The 15971-nt window shown below is 43.3% G+C and overlaps 1 protein-coding gene across 1 annotated transcript in view; it reads right to left on the bottom strand.

Annotated features, from left to right (window-relative positions):
• Positions 1–14873, bottom strand: part of RUBCNL (rubicon like autophagy enhancer) — a 52073-nt gene extending 37200 nt beyond the window's left edge. Inside the window, exons 1-3 of the mRNA XM_074961019.1 lie at positions 14836–14873; positions 6724–6826; positions 4136–4256 (exon numbers count right to left, since the gene is read on the bottom strand). Coding sequence (XP_074817120.1) covers positions 4136–4256; positions 6724–6795 — 193 coding nt within the window. The 5' untranslated portion in view covers positions 6796–6826; positions 14836–14873. The remainder of the gene's footprint in view (positions 1–4135; positions 4257–6723; positions 6827–14835) is intronic.
• Between the last annotated feature and the right edge of the window lie 1098 nt (positions 14874–15971).

Below are 15971 nucleotides of genomic sequence, written 5' to 3'. Positions count from 1 at the left end.
TTTTGAAAGAACCACAATAGCATTTTCTTCAGAGTTGCAAACATTTCTGAGTTACAAACAGCCTCCATTCCTGAGATGTTCATAATGCTGAGGTTCTACTATACTTTTATTTGTTTTCCGGGGGGGGGGGGGGGGGCAGGGGGGACATAGTTTGATAACTTTAATAGTTTGCACTTGCATGTCTCTCTCCCCAAATGCACATCATCCTCCATATAAGACAAAATATTCAAAATACAGCCTCTCCTCTACCTCTGACTCTTTTGCCAGTCTTTCCAATCACAAGTTCTGCCTGCCAACCCCCAGCCCTGGCTCACCCCCCAATCTTCCTCCAATCTGGCTTTTGCACTGTGGAGCATCTCAGGTGAAAATCCCAATGACCAGACTGACTTCCTCCACTATAAATTCGTTCTCTCCTCCTTCAGTTCTGCCATCATCCTAAGTAAACAGTTCTACTTAACCAATTTAATTGAATCCCACACTCACAATCCTAGCTGCTTTTTTGTCATCTTTGACTCACTCCTCAAACCTCCTCCTCCTCCTCCCTCTACTTCTTGCCCCATATAGAATCTCACCAATTTCTTGCAAGAGAAAATTAACTACATATGGCATGGCCTTACCCTTTCCCTCCTACAGCTCTCTCCATCTTCTCCTCTGTAACAGATGTAGGTTTTTGCCTGCTCACCTGCCCCACTCTCTCCACTTCCATGAGTAACCTCACCCTATCCCATCTTCTGGTAGCCCTTGCCCTCATTCATCTCCTTCCTTAATCTTCTCCTTAACCTCTCACTCTCACTGGTTCTTTCCGCTCACAATACAAACATGCTTTAGTCTCTCCCATCCTTCAACCCATTTTCCTCTCCAACTACTGCCCCATCTCCCTTCCCCGGCTCATCTCTAAACTCATTGAACCTGCTGTCTGTACAATTGCTGTCTGGAGCTCCTCTCCCGCAGTTCCATCCCAAGACCTTTTCAAATCTGGTTTTTGCTCCTTGTACTCCACTGAAACCTCTCTCAAAGTCTCTAGTGGCCTCTTCTTAGCCAAATCGCAGAACTAGCACTCCATCCTCATTCTCCTTGGCCTGTCAGTAGCAGTAGCAGATTTAGAATTAGTGGGGCTCTGTGTGCAGCTTCATTTTCAGGACCTAGCCAAGAAAAATAACATGCTCTATTATCTCCTCCCCCACCCCACTCCATTTTTCATTCTTTCTTTCTTCATCCTCCTCCTATATTATAAGTAATGGGAAGCAAATTGAAAATAAAGTGAGGAACCTTGATTGGGGCAGGGGGTTGGGGTGCAGGAGGTGGTGTGGGGGTGCAGGCACTGGGAGGAAGTTTGGGTGCTGGGTGTGGGCACTCGGCTGGGGCAGGAATGTGGAAGGAGGGGTGAGGGCTCTGGCAGGAAGTTTGGGTGTGGGCTCTGGGCTGGGGCAGGGGGTTGGGGTACAGGAGGAGGGGTGAGGGATGTGGGCTCTGGGCTGGGGCAGGGGGTTGGGGTACAGGAAGGGAGTAGGGGACAATGCTTACTTTGGACGGTGCAGCTCCCAAAGCGACTGGCGCACACATCCCTCTGGCAGAGGCTCCTAGGTTGGGGGGGGGGGGGAGGAGGGTCAGGGGGTCTCCATGCACTGCTGCCTGCAGGCACCTCCCCCGCAGCTCCCACTGGCTGCAGTTCCCAGCCAATGGGAGCTGTGGAGTCGGCGTTCGGGGCGGGGGCAGCATGCAGAGACACCCCCACAAGCACACTTACCCCCAGGGATGCTGGGACATGCCAGCTGCTTCTGGGAGCAAAGCGGCGCGGTGGGAGGGAGGCAGAGCGGGCAGGGAGCCGCCTAAGCCCTGCTGCTGGCATATCTCTGTGTGCCCCATGGGGGAAGGGCGGCAGCAGGTCTTCACTTTCAAGGCCCTTCATGGTCTACACTTCCTCCTACCTATCATCTCTCGTTTAATATTGTCATAGAATCATAGAACTGGAAGGGACCTCAAGAGGTCATCTAGTCCAGTCCCTTGCACTCATGGCAGGACTAAGCATTATCCAGACCACCCCTGACAGGTGTTTGTCCAACCTGCTCTTAAAAATCTCCAATTATGGAGATTCCACAACCTCCCTAGGCAATTTATTCCAGTGCTTAACCACCCTGACAGTTAAGAAGTTTTTCCTAATGTCCAACCTAAATGGCCCTTGCTGCAATTTAAGCCCATTGCTTCTTGTCCTATCCTCAGCGGTTAAGAACAATTTTTCTCCCTCCTCCTTGTAATGACCTTTTATGTACTTGAAAACTGTTATGTTCCCTCTCAGTCTTCTCTTTTCCAGACTAATCAAATGCAATTTTTTCAATCTTCCCTCATACATAGGTCATGTTTTCTAGACCTTTAAGCATTTTCGTTGCTCTTCTCTGGACTCTCTCCAATTTGTCCACATCTTTTCTGAAATGTGGCACCCAGAACTGGACACAATACTCCAGTTGAGCCCTAATCAGCACGGAGTAGAACAGAAGAATTACTTCTCATGTCTTGCTTATAATACTCCTCCTAATACATCCCAGAATGATGTTCGCTTTTTTTGCAACAATGTTACACTGTTGACTCATATTTAGCTTGTGGTCCACTATGACCCCCAGATTCCTTCACGCAGTACTCCTTCCAAGGCAGTCATTTCCCATTTTGTATGTGTGCAACTGATTGTTCCTTCCTAAGTGGAGTACTTTGCATTTCTCCTTATTGAATTTCATCCTATTTACTTCAGACCATTTCTCCAGATCATTTTGAATTTTAATCCAATCCTCCAAAGCATTTGCAACCCCTCCCAGCTTGGTATCGTCCACAAACTTTATAAGTATACTCTCTATGTCACTAACTAAATCATTGATGAAGATATTGAACAGAACCAGACCAGAACCGATCCCTGTGGGACCCCACTTGTGATGCCCTTCCAGCATGACTGTGAACCACTGATAACTATTCTCTGGGAACTGTTTTCCAACCAGTTATTTTCCAACCATATTGATTCCTGAATCCAATCAGCCCATGATGTCAGCTTCTATAATCCACTTGTTAAAGTTTAAAACAAGAACTTTTGTGCTTTCTCCCTCTTTTGTTTCTTTGCTGCCACTCATGCTTGGGAGGAGCTGCCCATAAACATGTGAAGACCTACCGCCTTAAAACTCTTAGCCAGGATGCCTACAAAAAAATCAGTTAGGCCACTGGTACCACTGCCTATCACACTCACCAACATTGTCTCATGGTTTCCTTCTACTCCCATCTGCCTGTATCCACCAGATGTTTCTTGTCTTATACTTAGATTGTAAACTCTTTGGGCAGGCACTGTCTTTTCATTCTGTGTTTGTACAGCGCCTGGTACAATGGAGTCCTCCCCATAAGTAGGGCTCCTAGGCACTGCAGTAATAATGACAAAGAGATTCTCTTGCCTTGTGAGACTTTCAACGTTCTCTACTGATTTCTCCAGCTTTCTATCCACATCATTTAAAGCAAAGCTTAAGTGAACAATGGAAGGGACTGTCCAAGTAGAAGTAATGTGATTGTTGCCTCAAAATTGAATGTTTACCATGTTTGGGTTTTATTCTGGGTCACCACTGGCTAAAATCCTTCTTTTTGGTCATAGACTGGCTAATCCACCATCATAAACTTTCATCTTTACTCTGGGCTCCTATGTTGCCAACATCAGAAGTGTTATTTTAAGCTCAAGTTTTGAAATTACAACTAGTGTATTCCTACTAATGGCTTCATCTTGCAAATTGTATTCAAGCTAGTAGCCTGTTGGAGTCAACAAAATTATTACTACTTGCATGAGTAAGGGCAAAGTCTTTATTTTCAAATACCATTCAGATTATTCATGGGAAGAAGCATTCATTTTACCTTTTGAGCACTCAGATTGCTGTTCTGACCAGAATGGATGGCAGGTTCTTCTCAAGGCAAGGAAGTGAAGCAGAGTGAAGGAGGCACTTTTGTACTGACTCATCTCAACAGCCAACAAATAAATTTTCATTTTCAGTCAGTTAGCTCTCGGTAATTAAAGGACTATACAAATATCTACCATTTCTATTAATAGGCTGACTATCATGCCATGCAATCAACAATTAAGAATATAAGTTAGAAAAATCTATTATAAAAGTCATACCTGAGAGATCTGAAATTTGAGGTGTCTGAGCAAGACAGCTAATCCTTGCTGGGGCAAACACTGTAGCATTCGATGAATACACTGACTCGGAGACAGTTACCTTACTGCTTTGCTTGGTCAACTAAGACAAAAAACCAAAACAAATAAATAAAGACAATCGGATTATGGAGGTCTCTCAGGAGAACAATACACAATGTTTTATTAAGCACTGCAGAGAAAGACAGAGTTTAGTCAAACCTGTGTTACAAAAATGCTCTAATCTCTCACCCACTGTAATATTGTTGCATTTCCATTGTTTAGGTCACAACAACATAACAGCTCAGGACTGGCAACAAAAACGGACATGCTTCACAAATGTAATGGCCAATACAACTATTTTATTTTTAGTTATTTTTGAGAAAACAAAGTTATTAAAATGCGTTGGCGGGGGGGGGGGGGGGCAAAATATCTAAGGGGAAGAGAAAGAAATCCTGTTTTCTTAGGCCCCAATCCTGCTGACACTTATGCACATTCTAATTCTACTACAGTGAATATTATTTATTTCAATGTAACTACTCATGGTAAAGTTAAGCATGTGCCGTTTACAGGAATAGGTCCTCAGTTTGTGTTGAATTAAGATGTTTAAAAACACACTGGCATAACACTGAAAGTATTAAGAAAAGAAAGAGGAACTGTAATTCTTGTAAACTAATAGTTGGAAGGGAGAAGCTGCTTAGATACATACTGTTTTTAAACTAAATAAGCTGCACCAGAGCCTGTTAGCAGACAACAGTCTGGTTAGTTGAAAGATCAAAGCAAAGCTCCTTTGGAATCTGGGAAGGAACAGGTATCCACATCAAAACTGAAGTATTTCCATTTTAGCTGGAGAATAGTTACTGGGGACAACGACATATTATGTTATGCTTGACATATTTAGAATTCAATAACCTAAAAGGTTAGGAAAATATTCTGTTAAACATCTGATTTGCTTTAGACCCTTTTTCACAAGATGCATTTTTAAAAACTGACATTTCCAAACATGTCATATTTAATACATACATACGTACTATAAACCAGCATTATCAAGCCCAACATTTCTTATAGGAACATAAATATTTAGCAACGAGTTAGTTTGATTAAAACTTATTTTTGAATACTCATTATTAATCAGTTATGCAATAAAGAAGCGTTGCCTTTTAGGACACTAATGCCCTAATTATCACACAAGTCAACACCACACCTTACTGCAAGTATTCTACAACTATAACATTTACACTGAATGAAAAGGAGTACTAGTGGCACCTTAAAGACTAACCAATTTATTTGAGCATAAGCTTTCGTGAGCTACAGCTCACCTCATCGGATGCATGCAGTGGAAAATACAGTGAGGAGATTTATATACACACAGTACATGAAAAAATGGGTATCATCATACACACTGTAAGGAGAGTGATCACTTAAGATGAGCTATTACCAGCAGGAGAGCGGGGGGGGGGGGGGGAGAAAACCTTTTGTAGAGATAATCAAGGTGGGCCATTTCCAGCAGTTAACAGGAACGTCTGAAGAACAGTGGGGGGGGGGGGGGGAATAAACATGGGGAAATAGAAAAGGAGTACTTGTGGCACCTTAGAGACTAACCAATTTATTTGAAATAGTTTTATAATAATTTTAATAATTAATTAAAACTTAATTAACTTAGGCTTGAAGAGAGACTGGAAGTGGATGTGTCATTGAACAAAGTAAAACTATTTCCCCATGTTTATTTCTCCCACCCCCCTCAGATGTTCCTTTTAACTGCTGGAAATGGCCCACCTTGATTATCACTACAAAAGGTTTTCTTCCCCCCCACACCCGGCTCTCCTGCTGGTAATAGCTCATCTTAAGTGATCACTCTCCTTACGGTGTGTATGATAAGTGTATATAACAACACCCATTTTTTCATGTTCTGTGGGTATATAAATCTCCTCACTGTATTTTCCACTGAATGCATCCGATGAAGTGAGCTGTAGCTCACGAAAGCTTATGCTCAAATAAATTGGTTAGTCTCTAAGGTGCCACAAGTACTCCTTTTCTTTTTGCGAATACAGACTAACACGGCTGCTACTCTGAAACCTGTCATTTACACTGAATATAATTTTACTCTAAGATGCTGCGTGTTAGATCTTATCAGAAGCAGTTACTAGTCTCAGAATATAGATAAGAGATTTTAATTACTTTCAAAACAACTCCCACTTAAATGAGATAATATTTCAGGTTTTGGAAAAAGCTTGAAAAGGGAAACTCTCTTAGATATGTTTAATTATCAAACAAATATTTTAGTTAGATACAATTTTACTGTAAAGTCATAAATGAGTTATCTGAAGTCAATGTCCAAACCTAACAGAGGTACACAATGCACAGTTGTAATCAAAACAAACTAGTCACAACCAATTTTAGTAAAACCAATTTTCATAAAATAAATAATACATTTGGTTTTCAATTTGTGTTGGGCTTAAAGTCCAAGTTCATCACGAAACCAAAAGCAGTTTAAGGATATAGCATCTATTCAACGAAAAGCGATAAGATGATTTCCAGTTAATAAAAAAGGAACCAACAACATCTTGCTTTACCTCTTGAGCACTTAACTGTTTGAAGGCCTGTGTTCTACAGTAGCTAGTTAGTGATCCTGTATGGAAAGACATGATGGGAAAATCTTCATTTTTTTTAAACTACCTGGAAGCAATTGAGAAAAGGTGATAACAATTACTAAATTAATCATGCTTTCATTTTGTTTTGCAGTCTTTAAATTCAGACAAATCTTTATATACTGTTAACATTTGACTGTTGTGCAGTTTCTAACCTTCTCATTTACTACCAAGCACAATGGAGTAGTAACAATGAAAGGTTAAATGAGCATCTTTTTAATTCAAACAGTGTACACATACTCAGAACAAAAAAAAACCTGTATTACTAAGGATAGATTAATGACATTTTCAGAAATGTGACGTGTTCATCGGATGGGTTTAGACTATATTTTCATCATACAAAGAGAAACGACTCAATCATAATAAGAGTTTCCCTACAATTAGGTTATGTCTACACTAGAGACCTCACAGTGGCACAGCTGTACAGATGCAGCTGCAAAATCTCCCATGTAGCTGCTCTATGCTGACGGGAGAGAGCTCTCCCGTCAACATAATTAAGCCACCCCCAATGAGTGGTGGTAGCTATGTCGGTTGAAGAGCATCTCTTGCCAATATAGCATTGTCCGCACCAGTACTTCTATCAGTGTAACTTATATAGGTCAGGGGTGTGAGTTTTTCACACACCTGAGCAACGTAAGTTTTGCCAACAAAAGTGCAAGTGTAGACATGGCCTTAATGTTTCATTTTTTATAAATAAAAATAGTTGTTTAAAAATTCAGGTTCCCTACTCAGTCTCCTTTATATTTAAAGGATGTGGGATGTACTGGTAATGGACATGACAACATAATATTTTTCTTCTTTTCTCAAACATTAATGTAAAGCTAACTCTGCTAAGGGAATTTGATAGTGCAAAGCTTGTTTAAGGTAAGCTAGTTTTTCCTTAGGCAAGTGTTTTTAACTTTGAGACCTTATGATTGCTGCTTCATGGAAACCTTTGGAAAACATTTAATTTAGAACCTGCCTGGGCTAAAAGATAGAAAAAGACTTATTGGAACAGCCAGTCTCTCTCCCTCTAACTTCTATTATTCTAGAAACAACTGTTTGTTGTGTATTTCAACTCTTGCTTTTTTGCCCAGGATATCTATAAATAAGATTTTGTGCTTCTTTAAGATTTAGCAGTTATAGCTATCCTTTCCCCACCTGCACTCACAGTATTTGTACATAATATAAACTGCAGTTCAGAACAGATATACTATGCAGCTGTTAATATACTGTCCACCAACCTACAGTAGCACTCCCAGCTAGTACCAGGGCTGGATTAAGGAACAGGCATTACGGGGTCCTGTCTCCTAGAGTCACATGAAGAGATCAGTCTCCATTTTCACATTAGAAAAATGTCTCTAGCCTTCCCGATAGCAAAAAAAAAAAAAAAGCTTGAAAATGTGACCTGGTGTAACTAATGTCTGAAAACAGCTAAAACAATAGCTCCAAGTGGTCTGAATAGCCCCCCCTCATCTTAATTCTGCAACCTACTTCTACACCCATATGGAATGTGCCCAAGGGGCTAGAGTGCCTTAATGCAGCCTTGTTTGCTACCACATGTGGACAGCATCAATGTTAAAACAGTGGAAATTTTTTAGAAAAAAAATCTATTGTAGACAAAGCCTCAGGGCACTATTGTGTCATATCTATTGAACTCAGAACACCCTAGTACAACCAATGAGAGTCTGTTTAAAAAAATAAGTCTGTGGCATGATACGATCTTTTAAAAAAATGTTATATTATATATAAATATATATGACTTGGAAGGATTAGAGGTTTGTCAGTAAATGTCAATTTCGCCATGTACACACAAACTGACAAAATTATTTCCATCGATGATAATCAAAATTTACAGCTAGGCAAAATAAGAAAAATGCTGCTTGAGAACTTACAGTTTTATTTAAGAATATTTACTTTGTACATTGACACGATGTCCATAATTTGTCTTTTAATGGTCACAAAGCTTTAACTTTTTGAATCTCAATGTCTACTCTCAGGAAATAATTATTTTCTGATTCCTCACCAATTTCCCACAACTGTGAAAATGTAAAATCAATAAAAACAAATGCTTAAAAGTAAACATCAGTATTATCCATCTAAAATATAAAAATCAAATTCTGCCACCCACATATCTATTCCACAGCACTATGTAGCCCTTTAAGTGAAACTGACCGACCTTACAAGAAGCCATTAGATGATAGAGAGATCACGTTCCAATAAAAAAAATTTAAATAAATTATTAGAGAGACAAAGTAGGTGAGGTAGTATCTTTTATTGTATCAACTTCTGTTGGTGAGAGAGACAAGCTTTTGGGCTTACAGAGAGGTCTTCTTCAGGTCTGGGAAAGAAGAGCTTTGTGTAAGTTCAGAAGCTGGTTTATTTTATAGTTAAACAGGATTATATAATCTTTACTTTACATACAATAGAATACAAAGTAAGAATACTGAAAGTCTTAGAAACACTGAGGAAGATAAAATTAAACCAGATCAACTGCTACTGTAGTCCAACTCTATGCTCCAGTATCTATTAATATTTGTACAGTGCCACAGATATGTGCTGTCTTTTACAAATAAATTCAAACAGTTTCAAGACTTGAGATTACAATCTAAGACCGTGATGCTTATATAAATGCATAACTTTACCCACCGGCTTCAAAGGAACTATTCAAATACATATAATTAAATGTGCATAAGTATTTGCAGGATCAGGGCCTTAAAAAAAAAAAAAGCTAACACAAGAAAATTATGTTGCAGAAATATCCTTTGATATATGCTTAAGTATCTTCTGATAAGGATCACTGTTCATCTTTATAAAGCCGATTAGGCCAGGTTCAGCCCTGGTATAAAGCAGGTGCTACTTCAGTAGTCACACCTGCTCATACAGCAGTGTGTATAGTCCAATGTTTGTTCATGCAAATAATGAGCCTAGTATAGATGCGTATGAAACATTTATAATATAATGGAAAAATACTCAAGTAAGGAATTCTTAAATGTCATTATGTATGTGAAAATTTACTCAGGACCCAATTCCACCATGTGTCTCATTCTGAATACTTTACTTCTATGAGTAGTCAAATTAAGTCAACAGGACGAATTGTCAAAGGAAGGTACTATTCATGAATAAGAGTAGCAGAATTGGGCCCTTACTTTTTTGTGTGAATTCCTTTCACTAAAAATTGACCACCACATTAAATAAATATATATATTATCACATAGAACAAGATCCATTTTGAAGTGAAGGCAGCTTTGAAGTGGACAGATGCTAAAATTCATGTCTGCATGCTTTCAATGTGAAAATAGCCATTTTACTGAATTTCATGGGGGCGGGAACTGGCGAAAAAGGAAGTGAATATTTTTTCTTACTCTTTCAGTTATCTAAAGAAGACAGATCTGCACAGACAATTGTCTGCATATCTGTTCGTAAATGTAATATTTGGGATTTTTTTCCAAGTTTTCCCATGAGCCTTGCCTTGCCATTTATGTTGCACTCATCACCATGGAATCTGAGCACCTAAAATTAGGAAGAGTCAGCAGCTCTTTCAGCATAATTTTGGAAGAGGCTTATTTTTTTTTCATCTGTTAAACATTTTAGTTAGAACATATTGATCAAAGTAATTGCTGAAACATTACTCACAGCTGATTTAACCAGCATATCAAATTTACCAGAAACACATGCTAGGCAGAGGCTGATATGGAAGATGAGGGAACCCCACCTACAAGGGGCAGAAGCAATGCCCTGGAGAAACCCTACCCCATAGTTGCCTTGGTGGTTCTGGGATTCTCTCAGGAAGAGGACCCTATTTTTTGTATCCATCTTTAGTTAACAGATGAATGAAGCTTGAAATCCCAGCTCTTGGAAGTAAACAGGTTTCTCATCCTTTACCTCCCACTGGGTCTCATCTGAAGGGGCCACCTTGAGGAAGAATTTCTGGACAAGTACACCAGAAAACCAGTGATATAGCTGAGACACATCAATGATATTTTCATCCTCTGGACAGATGACCTAAACTCACTCATAGATTTCTACTACAACTTCAACAACCACCACCCATCTATTAAACTCTCTGTAGAACACTCCTGAACCAGCATCAACTTCCTGGACACCACAATCAGCCTCAGCAATGGAACAACTATAAACAAGAAACTCACAGATAACCACACTTATCTTCACAGATCCAGTAACCACCCAAACCCACCAAGAAATCTTATCTACAGACAGGCAATCGGACACCACACAATATGTTTTGAGGAGAACTGCTGGAACACAAACCTAAACACACTTAAAACTGCCTTCACCAAATAAGGACACTCCACTAGAGAAGTAGATCACATTGTAAAACAGGCCATCCACTATCCCAATTAAAGAACCTTCTTCAATACGAGGGGTGTGGGATTGGAGGCTTTTTTCCCCTAGTTGTCACCTACCACACTGGGATCCATATGATGTATCATTAAACAATTACAACCCATACTCGACGGGAACTATATCCTGAAATAAATCTTTCCCGAACCTTCTCCTTTTTGCCTTCAAACAACCCCCCAGTTTCATCATCAAGAGCAAGCTCTCTACAGACACAGACCGACCAACTCGAAGTGGCACCAGACCCTGCAAAAGCTGCAGCCATATCTCCACTGCTATAATGGTCATTACCCCACACAGTACATCCTTCAAGATCCACGGGTCCTACACATGCCTATCACAATATGTGGTATACTTCATCCAGTGTGCTAAATGCCCCAACAACAACTACTGGGTGAAGCCAATCACTATCCTGTTGAATGAAGTCACACAGAAAAAATGATAAAAGACAAAAACACCATATTACCCATGGAGAAACACTTTTCACAAAACAACCACTCCATATCTGGTCTGTCAGTCCACGTCCTCAAAGGAAACCTGCACAACACCTTCAAAAAAGAGCCTGGGAAATTAAATTCATGGCTCTGCTACACACTAAAAATCAGTTTTAATAAAGATACTAGACTTGCACCTCATTACAACATTCTGTAACCCACCAGCCCCTCTTCTTTGTCCTAGGACTGCCAGGATGTTAATGGGACACTTCACCTTGAACTGTCCCTTAGAATATGTATTAACTACTTATGCTACACAAACTTTGTGTTTAGCTGTGACACTCTTGAGTACCTTTCCCAGACCTGATCAGAAGTTGGTCCAATAAAAGATATTACCTCTTCCACCCTGTCTCTCAGAGAAAAAGGAGGGCATGTTTTTTCAATCCTGTTAGTTCAACTCAATTGAAAGCCCTCTTAACTCTGGTTAAGATGCAAGCTAACGTGTCGAAGCAGTGTTAGCTTCTATACTCTAGCCTAGATCCCCGCACACACACACACCTTTTGGCAACAGGGCAGCTAAGAGGGTGTCAAGCATGTTAGTGGTGCATCTTAATGAGTAATGAAGGCTTTTCAATTGTGTTAAGCAAACTTGATTGAAAATGGACCTTTTTGCCTGTCAAAACAGGGCTTTAGAAAGTGTAGTTCCAACTGCTTGTACTTCACCCTCATTTTCCTGTGAATAAATTCAGGCTTTGTCTATGCTAGCAAAAATGTGGTTATCTCAACCAGCTAATACATTTTAAAACTACAACTGCCTTGTCTACACTAGGACTTTTTAACATGTGTTAACTACTAGCATGTATTAAACACATCCTTTTTCGTAGTGAGGATACACCCTCAGAGCTTGACTCTGCTACATTTCATAATTTTCCCAAGCAGCAACAGAGTGAGACTGATGTGATTCTTCATGGTTTCACTACTGTCAAAAGATTCTGAGCAGCAGCACTTAAAGCTGATGAAATTAGGCCCGTTTGTCTTTGCTGCCCTTAGGAAAGCAACAGCCAACAGTAGGACTGGAAATGTCCGTAGACAGCCCTATACCCATTCACATTCTTTGCAACCATCAAGGAAAAAATAAAAATAAAATAAAAATAAAAAAAAAAGGCGGGCGGGGGCAGAGGGTTTAAATTCTTAAGAAATGGACAGCTCAAGCCCACAAACACACTTGACTGGTAAAGTTTCCTACTTCCCACTTGTATTTTTTTTCCCCAAGCACTGAGTTAACATTCTAGAGGTATGAAATATTGAGTAGGCCGATTATGCCCCCAGAGAAAGCCACTAACTTTGCATAAAACACAGTAAGTTAGGGGGAAAGCCACATAAAAACATTAAATAAATTCCTGTGTATCTTACTGCCAAAAGATATTCGAACTCTAAACAGCCAAAAACATGGTCTCCTGCAAGAAAATTATAAAAATACTTACAAGCTAAAGTAAGAAATAATTATGGAGAAAACAAAAGCAAATTTTACCCTTTGTGTTCCTGTAACACTCCTGATTCAGCTAACACTAATACTGTTTGCAATCAGAGCTACCTCAGGTATATCCCCTGGGAGTCTGGTTGGTGGTTTTTGTTTTTGTTCTTTTACAATAAGAACAGGTTTGGTCTCGCACAAGTATTGCTTGTTTCTTATGGCCGATTCTCCCAGCACCCACGCCTGACTACTTATTAGCTGATGCAATCTATTGACAAGTATACCAGGGGAGTCACTCCGTGCAACTTCTGAATGACCATGTGGCTGTGACTGTTTATCATTAGCCCTCCCTTATCCAGCCCCACCAGCGCAGAAAGAGCCCCGGCCCAGGTCAGAACAGGCTTTGATCAGTATTGGCAGCAGGAAATCAAGGGCTTGGGACAAGCACCAGGTTAGGCTGACAGGGACAGAAAGAGGCTTGGAAGCCAGAGCTGCCCTTGATGTTCCCAGTCCCAGCCATATCCCCCACTACTCTGGATGGGGCCGAAGGAGCGATTCAGCGTCGCTCCTCCCAACAGTCACTGTTTTCGCTCTTCGCAATAGGGGATGCGGCTAGATCATTTCTAAACCTAACCCTAGTAGCAGCTCGCCTCCTCCCGGCTCCCTCTGTGCGCACCAGCAGCAGCCCGGGGACCTGCAGCTGCAGGGCCGGTGTCCTCAGGTCACAGGCTCTATGCCGCGCTCGCCACGCCTCTGTGCAGCCACATGGTGCCCACTCACAACCCGCATCTCCACCCCCACAGCGCAGTAATAATCAGCACCCCCCCTCCAGCAACCAGCACCCCCTCTCCTCTGCCCCCTCCACCTGTCCCCCACCCCCAGCAACCAGCACCCCCCGCTCTCCCCATCCCCCTCCACCTGTCCCCCGCCCCCAGCAACCAGCAACCCCCGCTCTCCCCCGCCCCCCTCCACCTGTCCCCCACCCCCAGCACCCGCTCTCCCCGCCCCCCTCCACCTGTCCCCCACCCCCAGCACCCCCTCTCCCCCGCCCCCCTCCACCTGTCCCCCGCCCCCAGCACCCCCTCTCCCCCGCCCCCTCCACCTGTCCCCCGCCCCCAGCACCCCCTCTCCCCCGCCCCCCTCCACCTGTCCCCCGCCCCCAGCACCCCCTCTCCCTCGCCCCCCTCCACCTGTCCCCCGCCCCCAGCACCCCCTCTCCCTCGCCCCCCTCCACCTGTCCCCCGCCCCCAGCACCCCCTCTCCCTCGCCCCCCTCCACCTGTCCCCCGCCCCCAGCACCTGTCCCCCGCCCCAGCACCCCCTCTCCCCCGCCCCCTCCACCTGTCCCCCGCCCCCAGCAACCAGCACCCCCTCTCCCCCACCCCCCTCCACCTGTCCCCCACCCCCAGCAACCAGCACCCCCCGCTCTCCCCGTCCCCCTCCACCTGTCCCCCACCCCCAGCAACCAGCACCCCCCGCTCTCCCCGTCCCCCTCCACCTGTCCCCCACCCCCAGCAACCAGCACCCCCCGCTCTCCCCGTCCCCCTCCACCTGTCCCCCACCCCCAGCAACCAGCACCCCCCGCTCTCCCCGTTCCCCTCCACCTGTCCCCCACCCCCAGCAACAAGCACCCCCCACTCTTCCCGTCCCCCTCCACCTGTCCCCCACCCCCAGCAACCAGCACCCCCCGCTCTCCCCGTCCCCCTCCACCTGTCCCCCGCCCCCCATTAACCAGCGACCCCCTCCACCTACCCCCGCCCCCCATTAACCAGCGACCCCCTCCACCTACCAGCCAGCCGCTCCGCCCCAAGCGCGGGCTGGGGACTGTTGGCGCCGCCCAGGTTGCGGGGCCGCCGGCCCGGGCGGCGGCGGCGGCGGCGGCGGGCGGGCCGGGGAAGGGCGGGTTCGCGTCGCTGCCCGGCGGAGTTACAGCTCCTGGCTGCCGCGCGGGGCGGGGAAGCGAGAGACGCTGGGCGCAGCTTCCAGCCCTAGCTCGGTCTTCTGCCTCCGACCTGCCCTGACCTCCTGCTGCCGAGGGGGTGGGGACAGGGCCGGGGCTGTCCCCGTGCGAGCGGGCGCAAGCCCGGCCAACGGCGTCAGAGGAAATCCCACACCCAGGGAGCCTGCTGGCTCGCGGGCTGGGCGCATGGCTGCAGTCGCTTTCCTTGCTGTCACTGACGGCGGTGGTGCTACAACAGGGTGGGTCTAAACACAAACACACACACACACACACCCTGTCATACCCCATCCTTCTGTTCTAACCCAGCCCAGCAACTATGTCATCCATTGTCCTGAAACATACCTCAAAGTTTGAGGCAGGGTGGATCTGATTGAAATCACTAGTCAGGAAGACTCGATTTAATCATGGATTTCTACATAAAAGTGCATTCTGGTTGGTTGTTAAAACCTTAATACATAGTCTTCACAACTCAGAGAGATAGATGTAGGTTTCGTTTTTAGAAGGTACACATACATTTTTAAAGTGCTTTATTTTGAAAAACTTTTCCGATTAGTTTGACAGTTATATCAGAAAATGAATGATTGATTGGCTATTTCGTTTACCAAAGGTAATTGAAGCAGATAGTTGTGAAGTCATTGGGAGGTAAACTATGTCCAATGCAAGAGGTTAATCATTAATATTTGGAGGATTTTCTTGCCATGCTGTATTAGGAGGACAACCTCACAGACAGACATTTAAATTGTTTTATTTAACTAAAACAACAACATTATGTATTCTGGATGTTTTTCTTCAACAGCAAATGTATAATATTTTAACAAAACAAGCATATGAATTTTTGAATTTAGTTAAACATTCAAGTTTTTTAAAATCAGGGTTGTTTTTGTTAAAATTGTTTTTAACTAAAATAGTTAAATGAAATATTTAAAAAACAAAAATTAAATCGACTATGTCAGCCAGGTCATCAT

The sequence above is a fragment of the Natator depressus genome, chromosome 1 (assembly GCF_965152275.1).
Source record: "Natator depressus isolate rNatDep1 chromosome 1, rNatDep2.hap1, whole genome shotgun sequence".
Lineage (NCBI taxonomy): Eukaryota > Metazoa > Chordata > Testudines > Cheloniidae > Natator > Natator depressus.
Note: the sequence above shows the minus strand (reverse complement) of the source record. Positions and strands in the feature narration are given on the sequence as shown.